Consider the following 18,586-nt stretch of genomic DNA (forward strand, 5'->3'; position numbering starts at 1 on the left):
AGCCGGCAGCGTCCCGCCCGCTGCCGGAGCGCCGCCCTGCCATTGGCTGTCCGCCGGCCGCCCTCGGGCGTTCTGATTGGCTTACGGCCGGCAAGGTTGCGGCCAAGCCGCTCGCTGATTGGCTGCGGCTGCGGCGGGGGGTTCGGAGCGGCGCCGACGGCCGTGTGGCGGCTCCGCGGCCCGGAGCGGGACGCTGGTGCTGAGCCGCCGCCCCTGCGCCCCATCTGCGCCCCGCCGCTGCCCCGCCGCCGCCCCCGCGCCCCGCCGCCGCCCAGCCGCGTGGTACCGGCTCTTGCGGGCCCGGCGCGGCGGCCCTGCTTCCCCTTGAGCCGCCCCTCACCGCGCCGAGCGGGCCGCGGAGGCCGCTGGCTCTGTGTGGCAGCGCGGGGCTCAGCCCGTGCCGTGTCCGTGGGACACGCGTGGCTCTCCGGTAACTGCCTGCTGGTGATTTCCCCCTTCCCAGCGCCTCGGAGCGCTGCGGGAGCGGCCGCGTGTGAGCGGCATGGTTCGGAGCCCTTCCGGGCAAAGGCCGGCAGAATCATGATCCGTTTCAGTAAGTGGCCACTTGCAGCTCGTGTCGGGATGTTGCTTTAAATAACCGATGCTGAAAAAGTAACTGTTTCCTCTCTTGCACTTGTTCTGTTATCAGGGCCCGGGGCAACCTCTCCTCCTCCGTGTTAACAAGGGGATGGTTCGTTAAGTCATTTAGTCTTGTAACAGTCTGATGTGCCCGCTGCACTCCTTCATAAAGAGGGTCTGAACAATGGTGGCAAACCCCGCAGTACCGTTCCAGGCAGCTGTAGTGCTGAGCTATTGTGGGTTAGGTCAAACTACTAAAAAGAGTGTTTGATTAATCTTTTTAAAATGTATTTTAGTGTTTAAATACTAAATTTGCTTTTAGCTAATTGGAATATATTTGATTGTCCAATGTGTGAACAGTCCTGGATCATTCCAAACTGCACATGTATGGGATCTTTACTTGGAGACAAGAAGCTCATGTGAAGTATGACAGGATAGAAATGACTGTCTTCACAGAGATGATGGAGTGGAGCATCTCCCTTCTGATGAAAGGCTGAGGGAGCTGGGGCTCTTCAGCTTGGAGAAGACTGAGGGGTGACCTCATTCATGTTTACAGATACATAAAGGGGGGGTGTCAGGAGGATGGAGCCAGGCTGTGCTCAGGGATGGCCAACAACAGGACAAGGGGCAAAGGATACAAGCTGGAACATGAGAGATTCCAAAGAAACACAAGGAAGAATTCCTTGACTGTTGAGGTGAGGGAGCACTGGAAGGTGCTGCCCAGATGGGCTGTGGAGTCTCCTTCTCTGCAGACATTCCAACCCAGCTGGATGAGTTCCTGTGTGCCCTACTCTAGGTGCTCCTGCTCTGGCAGGGGGGTTGCACTGGGTGAGCTTTCAAGGTCCAGCCCTTAAGATTCTGTGATTCTCTGAGCAAAAGCAGAGTACAGGATTGCAAGTAATTCAAGTTACTAGTATTTCTTAAATGCATTATTAGTTGAACCCTTCAATAGCAGATATGTAAACAGCCATTTGAGAAGAATTCTGCCAACGTGCTGAATTGTTGCTGTTTTTCTAAGATAACTGATACAAATATGTTTAAAATACTCAAGTTTTTGCTTTGACTGATGCTTATTTTTTTTTGTTTCACGTATATCTGATAGCAGTCACTTTGACAGACAACTCGCTGCAGTGCTGTGTCGGGAAATGGACTGGGACCAGTTTGACTTGAACCCTAAAGTGATTGCTGCCCTTAAGAAAGGTAACTTCACCTGCTGATGTCTCGCTGATGGATCTGTCACCCTGGTGTCTTCCTTGACATCATTTTGTGTCTCTGGGTGTAAGTGTATAGGGTATGTAATCATAGAATGGTAGGGTTGGAAGGGACCTTTAGAGCTCATCCAGTCCAACCCCCCTGCAGAAGCAGGTCCCACCTAGATCAGGTCACACAGGAACGTGTCCAGGCAGGTTTTGAAGACCTCCTGAGCAGGAGCCTCCACACCCTCCCTGGGCAGCCTGGGCCAGGACTCCCTCACCCTCACAGGGAAATAGTTTTTCCTTGTGTTGAAATGGAACTTTTTGTGTTCCAGCTTCATCCCATCACCCCTTGTTACCAGATAGAACAGAAAAAAAGTGCTGCCCCAGTCTCCTGACACCCACCATCTATATAGTTGTAACTGTTAATGAGATCCCCTCTCAGTCTCCTCCAGACTAAACAGCCCCAGGTCCTGCAGCCTTTCCTCACAGGGATGTATAGTAACAATGTACAACTGTAATTCGGTATTTTATAAGCAAGTTTTTTGGGTAATGGCAAGTGATGGCTTTTCCCCATGTTCCAGTGTGTTGATAGACTGAAAGTAGCTGTTGCCTGCCTATAGCTTACAGGAATGCACTGTAGATAAACTTCAAGTGATGAGTATAAAGTGGGAAGACTTTTTGTTTTATGCACAGAAAGTCATTCACCCAAAAGGACTTATAAAATTTCTTCTCATTTCAGCTGACATAAAATCAATAAAAGAGATTTTTAATCTCTCTGGAGCAGACTTGCAAAGATTGATGAAACTATCCAGTGCAGATATCCAGTGCTTGCTGAAAACAGTCTCTCACACGCTGAGGAAGAATAGTATGTGTACAGGTAATGCAGTGAACACACAACAAAAGGGTTCTAGTTAAAGTATTGTCAGTGGGAGAAAGTAAAGCTTTGGCTCCTCATTGACACAGTAATATGAACCTGAAAATGACAAGGCAAGTGGTTTTGTTATGCTGTAGTGAACTGTTTAACCCCCCTAAGGACAGCTCCTCTGAGTCACTGAAGGTAGATGGAGGTGGATGGGTGGCATTTTTCAGGATCAAGCCTGCCTGAAACAAGACAAAATGATTCTCCAGTCTGGAAAATGTTATTAGAGGAGGAAAAATAAAAGGTTCCCAGTCCTTTTTGCACCAAGAATAGCTGAAAAACTTCTGTTATATATAATAAACTGTATGAACTGATCTGTTATAAACACCTCATTCCCAGCCAAGCAGGACCTAATGGCTGCTGCTGTACAAATGCTTCACAGCAGCTCTGGACTGGCAATTTATTTTCTTGTGATAAAGAAGGCCTTGTTCAAATGCCTGGGACACTGATCATAGTCTGCTACAGCTTTTCCATTTCCATACTTGCTGGTCTTAAATGTTCCTGGCAATATTTTCCCCATGTAGCTTCCCAAAGACGCTCTTTAGAGGCAGAGAAAGGCAAAAAGAGATGGAGAAGAGGAAAGGGCTCGGTGTAAACAATCAGGTTTTGAACAGTTAGTAGGCCCTGTGAGGAAAGGGAGGTGGGGAAGACCAGGCTGAATTAACAAAATTGCCCAGCAATAAAGCAAGGATCCTTTGTTAGGTATAAAGCTGGTGTGCAGCCTTGGCTCAAAGAATTGTTTCAGCTGGGAGAGACCTTTAAGATCATTGAGTCCAGCCTTTGTCTGTCAATTCTGTCAACCACTAGAATCATTGTGTGTTAGAAAAACACTACATGAAACTTTTTCCTTTTCTTTTCCCTTTTTAATCATTAAAAATAATGCAAAACTCTGCAGCACTTCAGCTCTACCAAGATAAAGACCATCTCACCTCCCAGCACCAGAAGCTAAGCCTAGGATGTCCAGTCCTAGATACCTTGTTAAAAGGTGGCATTCCTTTAGTGGGGATCACAGAACTTGCTGGGGAAAGCTCTGCTGGGAAGACTCAGATTGGTTTACAGCTCTGCCTCTGTGTGCAGTATCCTTACAAATATGGTGGATTAGAGTCTGGTGAGTACTGAAATGTACTTGGACCTATGGTATGTATTCCCTAGTTGGGGGAGGTTCCAATTTCAAAGACTATTTGGTTTGATAACAACAATTCAGGTGATACACAGAGTTAAACTGATGAAAGCCATAATTGAAGAAAGTTGCTGTTGTTTTGTACCTGTGATTTGCCTGGTTTTGTCAAAGTAAGTTTATTCTTTGATTACAGTATGGTTGTTTCAACCATCTATCTCATTAATCTAAAACCACTCTATGCTGTCTTGGAAAGGGAGGAAACTTGTGTCACTTTTGCAAACTCAAGTGTCCTGCCAGTCCGCCTTTGGCGTGTTGTGGCAGTGATCTTGCTCTCCCTTCCACACAGCACTGTGTTTAATTTGGCAGTGGTTTGTTGTGGGGAAGCTTCATTATTTCTCATGTGGAAAAATGCTGGAATGCCCAAATGAAGATCTTGCTGAAAGGGCAGTAATTAGCCTGTGGCTTTACATAACTTCGAGTTACGTCATTCATCAGAGCAGAAGCAATTAGATTTTGTTCAATTCCTTTGTGTGTTGCTGCTAAGGGTTTGAATGCAAATACATTTTTATTCATGCCCCAGCATTTCTCCCTGTTCTTGTTGAAAGACAGGAACAAACCAGAACAGAATACAGAAGAAGGTGCCCAAGATCTTCCTGGCACTCTTGTCTCTTGTACTAGATTACTGTCTTCCTTGTAGGGCTACAGAGTGGCAAGTCTCTGCATTACTTGTGTTTGAAGATGGTTCTTGTTCTTGTTTCTCATGCACCTAGCACTTGGTGCTTTGTTATGTCTGTGCTCCCCCTCTACCCTCTCTAAAATGTTTCATGGCAGATAAGATAGCATGGCCATCCTATCAGTGCTGCTGTGAGGGCACCAGAGCATTTTGGAAGGGCTGAGAGGACAGAACTTTTGAGGCTCTTGAAGGTATAGGAGTTGGTAATAGCTCTTCACCTCCTGCAGCAGGATAAGGGAGTGGTGGAATCCTAATTCTTGCAGTTTTGAACACTGAGTGTGGTATCTCACCCTATGTTAGGCTGCATCCAGTCATAGCAGCAAATACCATTTGCAGAGCACTGCAGAGAATGAAACCTGAGGTCTCTGCAGTCTATAAACAAGGGTTGTGTTGAGTCTTCTTTTAGAAATACAGGAATGAAAGTCCTAAGTAAAAGGAGTTTTATTCTTTAGGAAACTTGAGGAGAGCAGCAGTGCTTATGAACTATCCCCAAAGCCTAGCACTTCCCATGGAAGATTAAGCTCAGTGCTAAGACATTGCCAATGGTTTCAAGCTGGGGTGAGTGGGTGGGGTCTTTTTAGTGCTAGAAACTTCTCTCAGATGATGCTGTTGAAACAGATTTCTTTAGACAGTATAGATTTGTTCTATGCTTGCTTCATTTGGCTTAGCACTGCTCTTGTTTGTGACCTTCAGTGCTAGGAGGCTGGCAGCAAAAAAAGAAACTAGGCCATCCTTTGCCTCCAGGTTATCTTTCTCCCATCCCAAGAATGTCAGTTATGGTCAGTGGCACGTTGGCTGAATTTATTTTCTATGCCCCTATTCATGAGTAAAGTCCATTAATGTAATGTGACAAATTCATATCCATATTACAGTTCTGAGTGAGAAGGAAAATGCTGCTGCTTGCTGGGAAGGAGCTGGGTTGGTGCATGCCAGATGATGTTCATGGGACTCCACATTTGCCCTTCTTCGAGGGTGATGTTTTGTAGCATTTTTTATTTTTGGGTGGTTTTGGGGTAGAACAGTTTTGATCAGCCTCAGTAGCACTCATCCCTTTTGAACCTCACGAGGTTCCTCTCTGCCCAGCTCTCAAGCCAGTTGAGATCCTGCAGGTTTTCTGTTGTTCAGCGTTGACTCCATCTGGCTGCAACAAAAAGAAGGTGAATTTCCCAGGTCTGGCTTCTGAGTGCAGAATGAATTAGTTTGGTTTTGTGCCATTCAGAGAACTGTGTGTCCAACAGCCCTGTGTAACACAGATGCTTTCCTTCATGGCAGGAGCTGTCTACATTTGTACAGAAGATGTATTCCCAAGCAAACGTTTGCAACAACTCATAGATCAGCAACACAAGCTGCGTGCAGACGTTCCAGCTGAAATCATCCAGAGGATCAGATTTGGAAACAGTATCTTTGTTGAGCATGCAGCTGACCTGGTAAGTAGGAGCACAAATTAAGAATGCATCATTATTACACTATGATCCAGTAGCCACAGAGGTTTTTGTGACATAGGACACCTTTCAAAAGGCTAAAGGCGAGCCAAGATCTGTAGTGAACGCTGCTTCATCTCTGCAATGTGCTGTAAAGGAACAGTCATAGCATTTCTTATGAAAGGTGGATGTAAATATTTAAAGAATGAGTCACTTAGTGGATTTTTATATGCCACTATGTTTATTAAAATGCAGTAGACTTGCTGCTGCTGCTACAGTTTTACTGTATGAAAAGAGAATATAAATACAGATGCAAAAGGTAGCGTGTGTCCTGGGTAACTTGCAGTGTAGCACCAGAGGTGTTAAACTGCAATTTAAGCAGAGGGGGAGAAAGGATTAAAAACAAATGATGCCTGGAATAGGTACTGGCACAGCATAACCACGGCAGTGCCACTGTCTCGCCCCTCTGCCTCTTACAATGCCACAGTAGGAAATTGAAGGGAAAAGATATAAACTTCAGTAGTGTATTTTTGCCTTATGAACCCACATCTTTGTGCTTTTTTGCTTAAGTAGCCATGAAGATGCTCTTTATAACACAGCAGAAGTTCTGTTTTCCCCAAGGCTTGGAAGTAACACTTGTAAATCATTCCAGCTCTTGGGGTTTTTTAATTGTACCTGGCAAATCTGAGGAGACCTTGGCCATCCCTTCTCTGTGCGGCTGGGGCAGCAGCTAAGCTCCCTTTCATTGGAAAGTTCCAGTTGTAGTTTGTGGAAGCTGCAGAGTACACTTATTGTACAGAGGAGAGCATCACCCTGGAGTAGTATGTCCATCTCTCTAAAATACCCGTAATTAAACCCTTACACTCACTGGTGAGCCCAGCACCTGCACAAGCCAGTATTACAGTTCCTGCATTGCTATGTATAGACACAGCTGTGTGTATCCAGAGGGTACAGTACTACAGAGAAACAGGCAGATTAGAGAAGCCCCAATCACAATGACATTTCTGTGTTTTCTTTCACATCAACATTTTCTGGACTTGTGTCACTCTGAGCCATCCAGCTGTTTGTGGATTCACTGGAAAGGAATGAGTCTTGTATGAACAGGAGGACCATGTACTATACTGCACTTTCAACCCTCGGTTTCATATATACATATAATGTATACACAGCAGTAAGTGAAGCAAACAGAATTCACTTACCAGACTGGAAGAGTATCACTGTGAACTTGTTCTCGTTTCTACCCTGCTGCTGTGCATCACCTCATTAAAGACAAGATACTGGGCTACCAGGACTTTTTATCTGACTAATAGGATTCTTCTCCTGTGACAGAAATTGCCCCCTACAGAATATTTTGGTCAAGCTTCCAGCAATTAAAATGTTTTAGTGACTTCAAAATACTCAATTAGTAAAACTTTTAATAGGGAGGATAGAAGTTGCAGCTCCTGGTGTTGACAAGACTCTTGATCAATATGGATTTGATGTTGCAACTATTTGTTTTGCTGTGTCATCAGTCTCTCGTGGCTTTTGAGTATTTAATGCAAGTCTCATGTCCTCGGTGGTTCAGTGAGAACCACTCCTGCAAAACAGGAATGGTTTGGGATTGTAGGATTGCATTCTTGAGATTTTGAAATCACAGGATCACAGAATGGTGGAGGTTGGGAAGGGACCTTTAGAGATCATCAAGCTCAACCCTCCTGTTAAAGGAGGTTCACCTTGATCAGGACTAGCAGGAACGTGTCCAGGTGGGTTTGGAAACCTCCAGAGCAGGAGCCTCCACACCCTCCCTGGGCAGCCTGGACCAGGGCTCCCTCACCTCAACAGGAAATTAGCTTTTCCTTTAAGTGGAACTTTTTGTGTTCCAGCTTTTGTCCATCACCCCTTGTCCTGTCACTGGACACTACAGACAAAAGTGCTGCCCCATCCCCTTGACACACACCTTTCAAATACTTGTATTAATGAGCTCCCCACTCAGTCTGCTCTTCTCCAGGCTGAACAGCCCTAGATGCCACAGCCTTTCCTCACAAGAAAGACGCTCCCGTGCCTTGATCACGTTGGTGAGAGCTGCAGGTTGGTCAGAGCTGCAGGTAACGGCACAGTTACGGTGCAGTTTGGCCTCCTCACATTTGTCTTAAGGCAAAACCACGAGAGGTTTGCAAACACCGGTTCCCAGCGAGACTGAACGATGCACAAACTCACTCGATTAGAGCCGCAGCGGCTGCGCTGGCTTCGCAGAGCCGCTGCCCCGCTGAGGCTGTGTGTTTGGCGCAGGAGACGCTGCGGCGGTGCGTGACGCGGCGGCTGCCGCTGCTGCTGGCGCGCGGCATGGTGCGGCTGCTGCTCCTCGACTCCGTCGCCGCCTTGTTTCGCTGCGAGTTCGGAGCCTCCGAGTCCGTTGCCAAGGCCCGCTATCTGCAGACGGTTGGAGCACAGCTTCACAGTTTAAGCACGAGGTTCAGGACTCCAGTCTTGTGCATCAATCAGGTAGGACGGCAGAATGGCCTCGCGTTGCACAGGGACGGTCTGGGGCAGAGTGCATTTCCTGGTGGTGTATTTAACACTGTCAGCTGAGTGCTAATGGCTGATGGAAACTGAAGTTTCCTTCGTCAGTTTTCACCTCTCAGAGTTTAAGAGTATCAGTCAAGCTTTTAGAGCCTGTTGATGTTCTTAAAGGCTGTCTAGAGTAATAGAATCTATATGGTTGGAAAAGACCTTTAAGATCGCGTCCAGCCACTAAGATCACACTACCAAGCTCATCGCTAAACCAAACCGTATCCCTCAGCACTTCATCTCTGTGTCTGCTGAGTGTCTCCAGGGATGGTGACTCCACCACCTCCCTGGGCAGCCCCTTCCAGTGCTTAACAACTCTCTCTCAGAGAAAAAGTTCTTCCTTATGTCTAGTCTAAACCTCCCCTGGTGCAACTTAAACCCATTTCCTCGTGTTCCATTATTCATTACTGGATAGAAGAGATGGATTCCCACCTCACTAGAACTCCCCTTCAGGTAGTTGTAGAAAAAAAGCTATAGTCCATTAAAGCTAATGAACAGAGGTACATAAGTGTAGCAACTGTGATAGCATCAAACCACAATTACAGACTTTGTTCTTAATGCCCTTTCCAGCAGGACTGCTCTGGGAGCTCTGCATGCACACTTACCTTCACATCCACAGGAGAGGGGGACTTGGTGCATTTTTGTGTAGCTCAGCAGTTCTGTGAAGTGCTGAGATTGCTGAAGCGTTAGAATGCAGGCTGGCTGCTGCTGAAGCAAAACAAAGGCCACCATGATACTAATGAAAAAGAGTATTCTTTTGAGAAAACGAGCCAAGACACTGCTCTGTCCTCTGGAAGCAGCCTGCCACTGCTCTGATTGCAAATGAAGGGTGTATGGATGCTGGAGATGAAGCATTCACACTTAGAATGTGGCCTCAGAAGGGCCCACTCAGAAAAGTGTGATTTAGGAGAGCTGCTTAGATCTGCCTTTCCATGAGGGGAGCTGGGCTTTGGTGCTGGTTCACAGCAGGTGACTTGGATGCCTGACACAATGACAAACAGCCTGACCATTATCTAGCAAAGGGTCCTTCAAGAGTGTTCTAATGGCAGGTACTCATTACAGCAAGTCTGTAGTTAAGAGAAATAACTGTGGATGGAATAGCACTGAGGAAGAGCATGGCTGTACAGTAATGCATTCTGTACATTATATTTAGAGAAGTACCTGTAACTTAATTTGCTGTACTTGGTGAAGAACTTGTATGAAAAAATCATGATGTTAAAAGACAACAGAGGGAGTCAAGAGGTGTGGATTTTCCTAGGCTGTAGTCAAAGCTCCAGCAAGCAGGCCTTCAAAGGTGAAATCACTGAGGACAGGACACCTTTGGCAGATTTGGGCTTCAGTACCTTTTATCTACCACTGCAGTCCTGTGTCTGTGGGTTTTTTGTCTGATATTTGAGTTTTGTTAAGAAATCAAGCATCTAGTAGTAGTTAAATTCACAGAAGCTGTAGCTAGCCAAATCCTTTCAGCACTGTAAGCTAACATTAGAACAACTCCCTCCTAGTTTGCCTTGAAAGGGGTTTCTAACTTGGCTTCATATGTGATCCAATAACTTGACTTTGTTCCTTCCCTGCCCTTCTGCTTCCTAAAACCAAACTGCCTAACTACGGGTCACCTACAAACGCTGTTCTCTCTGCTGCAGGTGACTGATGCAGTGGGTGAGTCAGAAGCTGCTCAGGGCAGCTGGAGGTAAGTGACCCCCAACAGCCACGTCCCCATGTCACACACAGCAGCATTTAACCCCCCTCTTCTTTATAAGTGCCTGTAAGGTACCCAAGCGTGCTGACAGCAGTCGTGCATTTACCCAGCAACGCCGCATTTGCTGGAGACCAGCAGTAACTGAAGTGCTCTACAGAGGAAGAAACTGTCAGACACACTTCTGTGCTGATCCTCATCAGCAAGAACAGAGGGAAAATTCCCTGGAGTACTTGCTTACACAAGAGTATTTCTGCATCTCTCCTCCCTGAGAGAACCAAGTGCATTTTCTGTCTAAAACAAACCACCTGAGCTGTTGGGTTGGTTAGTTGCTTAAGAAGAAAAGAGTATCTTTTGACATCAGGATATTAAGAGGACTCAAACATACCTATTTGCTGTTAAATCCTAACTATACTCTTGACTTAGTAGATACGGTAGGTGCTACATCACTAGGGTTTTGCAAGACCTTGGTTACATCCTCCAGAGTCAGGAACTGACACAGAACAAGGGTTAGGGTCAGTTTTTTCCCCCTGCTTATCTTGTAATTGTTTTACTGGAGAAATTGTATGCTTTTCTGGAAAAAAAACATGTTTTAAACTTCTTGTTGAAAGTAGAATGTACCCAGGGTTACATCTACCCAACAGTTTAAAATATACCTTGGAATGGAACCCTGGGCCAACAGTTACATGCTTCAAAGAGCTGAAGCTCAAACCATTTTTCTAGTGCTGTTTTCCTATCACGAGAGGGGCCACATCAGGACAGAGACAGGTACTTACTGTGGCTGTAGCTGGAGGGATGAAAATGCTTCTGTTTAGGAGCACTTGTCTTCCAGTTGTTTCCTTGCTGTAGAGAGGACCTAGTGTATAGTTTTGTGAGTCTTACCTCATCATATCTCTTTCTTTGAAGACCTGTAGTCTTAAATATGGCAAACAACAGTAAATATAGAGACAGTAGATTGTTTCTTCCAGGGTGATATTGTTACAACAGAAGATGTTTTACAAGAAAACTCTGAAATCTGTGCTGCTTTCTTTACAGCACAGTGGATAACAGAGTCTCTCCAGCACTTGGAATAACCTGGGCAAATCAGCTGCTAATGAGACTGATGGTCAGCCGAGTACCACAACCTGAGCAATCCCCTGGAGCTCTGGCACAGCACACAGGAAGCCTCAGGACTTTAACAGTAGTTTTTGCTCCTCATCTCCCTCCATCCTCTTGCTACTACACAGTAAAACTGGAAGGTGTAAAAGGAATCAAGTAAATCCTTTGCATAGTAAAGCAGCCTGCTCCAAAAATGCATCCAAACTACTTGACTTCAGGAAGAATTATTAGGGATGGGAGAAATGGACTCTGAAACACAGCAATGGTGATGTGACCACATAAAGCCTTCTCTACACCCTGAAAGAAGAGCTTTTTAGTCTTGGATACACATTCACCAGCTTTTCCTCGTGAGAGAGGAGTATTGTGGAGGAGTCAAGCTGGGGACAGGCAGAGGCTGCATAGGGAGGTGGGATGTGGCAGTCCCCACATCAGGGGAGATTTGGTTTCTAACTTTACCAGCATGCTAAAATAGCAACAGCATTTACTGCACTTGGGTACCTTCTCTGTTTCCAGACTCAAAGGGATGCGAACTCAAGCAGCTAATAATTCTTGCTGGTGTCTTGCTGTAGGGCCTTGGAAATAACATAAAGCAGACATCCTGTTTTAAAACCACATTATTAATATTAGGATTTTAAATACCAGAAAGATACTTGATTTGAACATTTCTCTGAAAGAATTAAACTTGTACTGCTTTTGTACTGTATGGGCAGAGCTTCATACAAGCTCTATGGCATCACAGAATCAATACAGTTGGGAAAGACCTTTTAGGGTCAAGTCCAGCCCCTACAGATTTCTTTGTAAATGATTGTTTTCCATTGCAAAAGCCTCTTCATTTAAAACTTAAACCCCCTCTTCCCCTCACTGTGTTTGCTCAGTGCTGGAGCTGTGTAAGCAGCCAGGTTCAGAGCAAGGCTGACACGTGGGGCTGGACAGCATTCCTGCCCCTGGCACTGTCTGCCCTTACAGGCTCGCAGCTGCCCTGGGCACCCCAAGGGCACCTTCACCATTAAGCTGTTACTCTCAGTTTGGGGGTTTTTCGTTGCTGTTTGCACTTTACATGTTTTCCTTTCCCTCTCTGCACTATTTATCACATCTTTTCCTGTTGTCCTCAGCCCACTGCTATGACAGCAGCTTCTTCTAGCCCCTGCTGATTTCAGTGTGAAAGCAGGCTGAAGCACAAGTTGCTCACACATGTTTTCCATAGGCCACACTAGACTATTCTCTTCCCTCCCTGGCCTGTGTCTGGGACAGGATCTTTGGCCAATACATTGCTCATCCTATTGTACTCATGTGATTGAAATAAAGCCCCAGAGCGATGTCACTGATTAATGGGCCTCACTCAACCCCAAACTTGAACTTCATTTACTCAAAGAGCCTCATACCAAAGCCCAGTGTGTACTCCCACTCACCATAAATCACAGCCAGAACAGTGTGATACGCACCTTAAGGCTCAGTTTTGTAATATTTTGGTAACTTTTACCACTGTAGCTGCTTGCAGGAATGAAACCCAAGTGCTAAAGTAACCAGAACTCACAGCTGTAACCAAAAATCACAGTTCCCTTGAAGAGAAACACTTTTACAAGCAAACTTCAATAAAATCTTACCTGAGCAGCTCTTCCTGTCGCTGTCCACCATGGTCCTTCTTCACCTCTCCAGCTGCAGGCTTCAGCCTGGCTCAGTCAGTCCCAGCACGTTTCTGAGCACATCGCTGCCCCAAAGCCCTCAGAGGCAGCCACCCTCAAGCCCTGAACCCCATCAAAGACAGCCACTCCCAGGCACCAAACGCCTCAGAAGCAGCCATCTCCAGGCCCTGAGCCCCTCAGATGAGGGGCAGCCACCCCCAGGCCCCAAACCCCTCAGATGAGGGGCAGCCACCCCCAGGCCCAAACCCCCGAGGCAGCTGCCACCATGCCCTGAACTCCTCAGATGAGGGGCAGCCACCCCCAGGCCCTGAATCCCTCAGAGACAGCAACCCCCAGGCACCAAACGCCTCAGAAGCAGCCATCTCCAGGCCCTCAATCCCTCAGATGAGGGGCAGCTACCCCCAGGCCCCAAAACCCATCGGAGGCAGCCATCCCCAGGTCCCAAAGCTCTCAGAGGCAGCCACTCCCATGCCTCAAACCCCCTCAGATGACAGGCAGCCATCCCCAAGTCCCAAACCCTTCAGAGGCAGCTACCCTCAGGCCCTGAACCCCTCTGATGAGGGGCAACCACCCCCAGGCCCCAAAACCCATCGGAGGCAGCCATCCCCAGGCCCTGAAGCCCTCAGAGGAAGGGCAGCCACCCCCAGGCCCCAAACTCCTCAGAAGCAGCCATCCCCAGGCCCTGAACCCCTCAGATGAGGGGCAGCCATCCCCAGGTCCCAAACCCCTAAGAGGCAGCCAGCCCCAGGCTCCCAGGCAGCACTCCAGCGCTGCAGCAGCTCCAGGGCCAGCTGCACCTCACCCCTGTTTCTGCAGGCAGCAATGGAACAGGGTGGTGTTCAGGCAGCAGCCCTGCTCTGGGGGTGCACACTCTCCCCAAGACCGAGCAAACCAGCTGCTATCCTTTCAAGTTTTTAAATAAATGCATTTTAAGACCCTTCCCTTTATACAGCTTTATTCATCTTTGGATTTCACAACTGAGAAATGTTTCTATACAGGAAAAATCCAGCAGTAACTTTAACAAAGCAGACTGACATTCTAGACTGCATTAAGTCAACTTTATCCTGTAAGACTACACTGAAATCTTTTTCTACACTTTGAAAAGAAACCTTAAATGACACGAGAAAGTTTTAAACAGTTTCAAATTAATCTGCAGGTCTGAGGTGTATCTGAAGAAGCCTTTTTTCCCAGCAGAAAGATCATAAAAGGTCCTGGAAATGGTGCTTTGGAAATGTAGAACCAAACAACCAAATTCATTTACGCTTGGTAAAGATAAAGAATTTACACGACTGATCTGTTAACAAAACAGCTGCAGTGAAATACACATTTCTTGGTGCAATCCCAGTGAGTTACTGCCATTTGTTACAAATTACATTTGTGGAAAGCTGATTTTCAACAGTTTTATGGGGCAACTCTGGCTGGGATCAACACACAGCATCTCAGAGCCAAGCTTGTGAAAAGTTTCTTCCTGGTTTTGTTTTTTCAAATGAAACATGAAATCCCAGTATCAGGGTGAGGAGGAGAGGAATTCACCTCATGGACATTACAAATGGTTTTCTGGGTTTTGCTGTTGTTGGGTTTGAGGTTTGTTTTTTAAACCAGGCCCTAGAACAGCCAACGCCATTCCTGACCGTGCAGAACTCATGGGCTTAGTTCTGCTGTAACCCACCACCTCTGCCCAGGGGTGCTTCTACTGCCTCACTGAAAGCTCAGTAACTTTCCCTGCTTGAACTGTGGCAGGAGGGAGCCTGAGGACTGAGCTGGTTTTAAAAACCACCTCACTGTGCTCGTTCCATGTGGTCCATGATTCTCAGTCTCTCAGTTGCATGTGCCAGCACAACCTCAGAGCAGCTTCCAGCTTTTAGAGGTGGCTGGAGCATTAGGTGAACTTGCAACTCTCTCTCTCTCTAAATATTTCATATTTAAAAGCAGACAGAAGAGGAAGTTTTGCCACTTCACTGAGCATGAGCCCAGCTCTTCTGACCTCCAGCAGCTGCTGGCACCGTGTCTCGCTTATTGCTCTGCTGTGTTTCAGGCTTCTTGGAAAAAAACCCCTGCTGACCTCAACTGCTCACTGTTCTGAGACTGGTGTGAGGGGCTGGGGGAGAAAAATAACCCAATGTAGATATTCAAGAGCTCTCTCAATTCTAAACTATTTCAAAAGGAAAAGCCAATGTTGATACCATCGATACCATGGCTTCAGTGTGGCCACAGCCGGGTCAGGCTGCCACAAGGAAATGCTCAATGTCACAGCATCACATCTTGTAACATTTATTCCCTCCACACAGGCCAATGCCACCAAGAACACAGTTCTCTTAGCAGCTTCCAGACAAAACACTTGGTCTGCACAACAGAAACTGAAGCAACTTGAACTCATCACGTATTGTAAGCACACTTCCCATCCAAGCACTGCACACCCCTTGCACGGTGTATTTACAACAGAAACACACCACTCTCAACATTCCTGGATCCGAGGGATACAATTTAACCACCAATCCTTCTCCAACTTAAAACCATTTGAATTTCCCACCATTCCAGAGAGCCTGTGTGTTTGTAAGAACAGGTACAAACTCTAGATAAGGTGCCCAATTGCTTTTCCTTAAGTGCTCTGTGGCTGCAGTGCTGCAAGCGCAAACATCGCAGCGTTAGTTCTGTCGTTCCTGTAGAAGAGGAGCAAATCATACAACAGTTATGTTTTACAATAATACTTAACAAGATCTAAACCCAACACCAAATACTGCCAGTATTCCTGAAGAGCAGCACACAGCTGGGTAGAGAGAAGGGCAACAGGCACCTCTGTCAGGATTCATGCCACAAGCACAGGCTGCGCACCATCAGAGAACTGAGAGCAGCTGCCCTGCTCTGGAGACTTCATTAACCTCAGCTTTTTAATGAAGCTCACTCTGAGGATTCTGGGCAAGAACAAACATGCCAGATTAAAACCAAAACAGCAACTATCAGGGCTGCAGTTTCCCACAGGAGATGGCTGTCAGTTTGGAAGGTCTTTCCTAGTTTTCTGTTTCATCAGAGCTGTTGATCTGTTTCAGTGCTGAGGATCTGCAAGAATTACACCATATGCCAATTGTTGGCTACAACCAGAACAGAGGAAACTCAGACAGAACATCTCACAGAAAAGGTAACTGAGAAGCCCACCCGATATTTAAATGCATACAATCCACAGCCCGACAGCAATTCATTCCCGATGCAAAACAGAAGGAACGTTGACCTTAAAGTTCAGTTTGTACTTCCCCCTCGTGCCCTCCAACCTGGACCTGGCTATCATTTCTGTGTTTGGAGATGAGAGGAGGCTTGACCTTTGTTCCTTCTCTGAAAACAAACATTCTTTTAAGTGTATGAATTAATAAGCAGTAGCTCAACAGCTGAAACCTTCCAACACACTGTAAAATGCTATATAAAACATTTAAAAGCACAGTACTAGTAATGCCACCAGCAGCATGATCCTGAATTACAACCTTCCCTCGCTCTCACCATCCACATACTGTGGCCTTGCACTTGTAAACCTCATGTCCACTGTCCTCTGGCAGGGTTACATCTCATGTTGCTATTTACACAATTCTTACATGAGAGGCTGCCAAAATAATGGTCCTTCAAAACTGAGAGATGAATACAACAAGTAACTCCTTGTTACAAAGGCAGGTCTGTGTCCAGACAGGTTTGTTGGGGGTTTTTGGAAGCCAGACTTCTAACAAGGGTCTCTGAGGGCTTTGTGCACAGAACTGCCTTCAGCAGTGAGTGCAGATAACATGTTCCTTTTAGAGGAGGGGGGAAAAAAAGGATATATATTAAGTATTTTTTAATATAAAAAGCTCTTCATAAAAAGATTAAAACTCGAGTCTACATTGTATGAGTATACACTGTTAAGATAACTGAGCAACACTGTTCTTGCTCGAGTTCACTAATGAATTGCACCACTCTGTGCTATGATTCTACGTATTAGCAGCATCACATTCCACCGTTCCTCAACCGTCTTGACAGCAGGAATACCACAGGCAGCGTCCCGCAGGGAGCTGCAAACGAGGTACCTCCTGGTAAACATCATCAAGTGCATTACATATACAACTTAAAACTAGATGCAAAACCAGTCCAACACTTCTACAAAGTACTACTCCTACTGACTCTTCAGAGCCTGTTCAGACACTCAGACTTGCCTCGGTCCCCGTGTTTTACGTCCTTCAGGTGGCGCTAACCTCGGATGAACAGTCCAGCTATTCCCAGGGTCAGTGTCACTGGGCATCTTCCAGCTCAGGACTGTGACCACAAATACATTTGTACACACACTGCTTGGTTGTGGTTCTTTTTTTACTTTCCCATCCAACTTGACACAAAGAAGGGTTTTTACAACGCCAAGCTTTACAGAAACACAAAAGGAAATGCTAGTTGTCTATAAAATACTGAGAAGGTACATACTTGTTTGCAGCCACAGTCCTGCGTACAGACCGCTGTGCGGTCACACGAGCCATGTGTGCTCCTTCCGACGCGGCTGCTCCGTCCCACGGCAGCTGCTCCATCCCACGGCAGCTGCTCCCCGCGCTCACAGCCCCCTGGCTCCTGCTCTTGGCCACCTGGGGGGAAGGCAGGCTCTGCGACGGGCGGAGGGAAACGCAGGAGCGCTTTCAGCCAACGCAACGGGAGTGGGAATTCCAGTGGACAAGCAAGAAAGTCAACCTGAGGCTTGACGTTTCCCTAAGGGCAAGAGCAGCTGCTCTGGGACAGCTGCAGTGCAGAACTCCCCGATTCTTCAACCGCACAAATGACAAGTCAAAACGTTTTCTGTTTCTCCTGATCGACAAGAGCTGTCCTGTCTCCACTGACCATTGTGCCCTAAGCCTTGTATGGGTGAGTACGACAGTTATGCTCACAGGTAGTGCTATCCACGCCACCTACACAGACCTGAACCCCAAAGCCACTTCTGCTGTACAATTTAGTAGCTCAATCTAGTGGTTAAGGAAGCTGTGCCTACGTGCTGCCTCGCCAGCCACGGTTTGGAACGTTACAGTCACTGAGGGGGCAAAGGAGAGCCCCACCAACACAGTATGTGCTCTGTATGAATCCATACAGTCACGTGCATCAATGCAGCCTTTTCTCCTTCCAGCACTGGATATATGTTACTGCTACACATTTCAATTTGCCTTTGCATTTTGGTATGCCTGAAATACAGTTGTGTTTTCACTCCTTTTTGCCTGCTGTAATGTTCAGATCTATTAAAGAAACTGACATAAGTAGCATGAATGGGAGCAGTGCAACGAGCAACAGCTATCTATATCGCTTTCCTTTAGGAGAAAATACCCACTAATGCTGTGTAAAATCATCCCTATTTAGAAAAGTAAAAACAGCAGTCCATTGGAAGAAAAAAAACACCACAAAAAACAAAAATCTACAAACTAGGTGTTCCTACAGGTAATGATGAGGAACCAAAGCTTTGAAGGTCTCAGTGCTTCTTTATTCACACAGGAACATTAGCTAGCTTCTGGCCGAGCATCTCAATGCGCCAAATCGGAATGACTGACACTCAGAGCTCTCGAGTCTGTCAGACAATTATTTCGTTCCTGTGTGAAGGGGAAAAAGAAACCAAACAAGTGAATTAAGCAGATGTCCACATAGGTTCACGCAAATTAA

The 18,586-nt window shown here is 46.5% G+C and overlaps 2 protein-coding genes across 10 annotated transcripts in view; one reads left to right on the plus strand and one right to left on the minus strand.

Moving 5' to 3' along the window:
* Nucleotides 1-307: 307 nt before the first annotated feature.
* On the plus strand, nucleotides 308-12,909 carry XRCC3 (X-ray repair cross complementing 3). Of its 2 annotated transcripts, none has more exons than XM_061998133.1 (8): nucleotides 308-553; nucleotides 1,682-1,779; nucleotides 2,515-2,652; nucleotides 3,590-3,802; nucleotides 5,820-5,974; nucleotides 8,237-8,449; nucleotides 10,156-10,202; nucleotides 11,244-12,909. In XM_061998133.1, exons 2-8 carry the CDS (start codon nucleotides 1,725-1,727, stop codon nucleotides 11,464-11,466), a joined length of 1,044 nt encoding a protein of 347 aa, XP_061854117.1. In that variant the 5' UTR covers nucleotides 308-553; nucleotides 1,682-1,724; the 3' UTR covers nucleotides 11,467-12,909. The 2 variants fall into 2 exon arrangements, with proteins under 2 accessions (XP_061854117.1, XP_061854118.1); XM_061998134.1 differs by lacking the exon at nucleotides 308-553 and adding an exon at nucleotides 1,318-1,407.
* Nucleotides 12,910-13,887: 978 nt separating this feature from the next.
* Nucleotides 13,888-18,586, minus strand: part of LOC104562490 (kinesin light chain 1) — a 69,185-nt gene continuing 64,486 nt past the window's right edge. For all 8 annotated transcript variants that reach the window (XM_061998389.1, XM_061998387.1, XM_061998388.1 and 5 more), the window contains one exon: nucleotides 13,888-18,516. In XM_061998389.1, coding sequence (XP_061854373.1) covers nucleotides 18,498-18,516 — 19 coding nt within the window. In that variant the 3' untranslated portion in view covers nucleotides 13,888-18,497. The remainder of the gene's footprint in view (nucleotides 18,517-18,586) is intronic.

Source organism: Colius striatus, chromosome 6 (genome assembly GCF_028858725.1).
Source record: "Colius striatus isolate bColStr4 chromosome 6, bColStr4.1.hap1, whole genome shotgun sequence".
Lineage (NCBI taxonomy): Eukaryota > Metazoa > Chordata > Aves > Coliiformes > Coliidae > Colius > Colius striatus.

Excerpts from the sequence above, each read along its gene's own strand:
- XRCC3 (XM_061998133.1), top strand. The coding sequence starts at position 1,725 with ATGGACTGGGACCAGTTTGACTTGAACCCTAAAGTGATTGCTGCCCTT. Across the intron at positions 3,803-5,819 it reads ATATGGTGGATTAGAGTCTG|GAGCTGTCTACATTTGTACA; the intron begins GTGAGTACTGAA and ends CCTTCATGGCAG. Across the intron at positions 5,975-8,236 it reads TTGAGCATGCAGCTGACCTG|GAGACGCTGCGGCGGTGCGT; the intron begins GTAAGTAGGAGC and ends TGTTTGGCGCAG.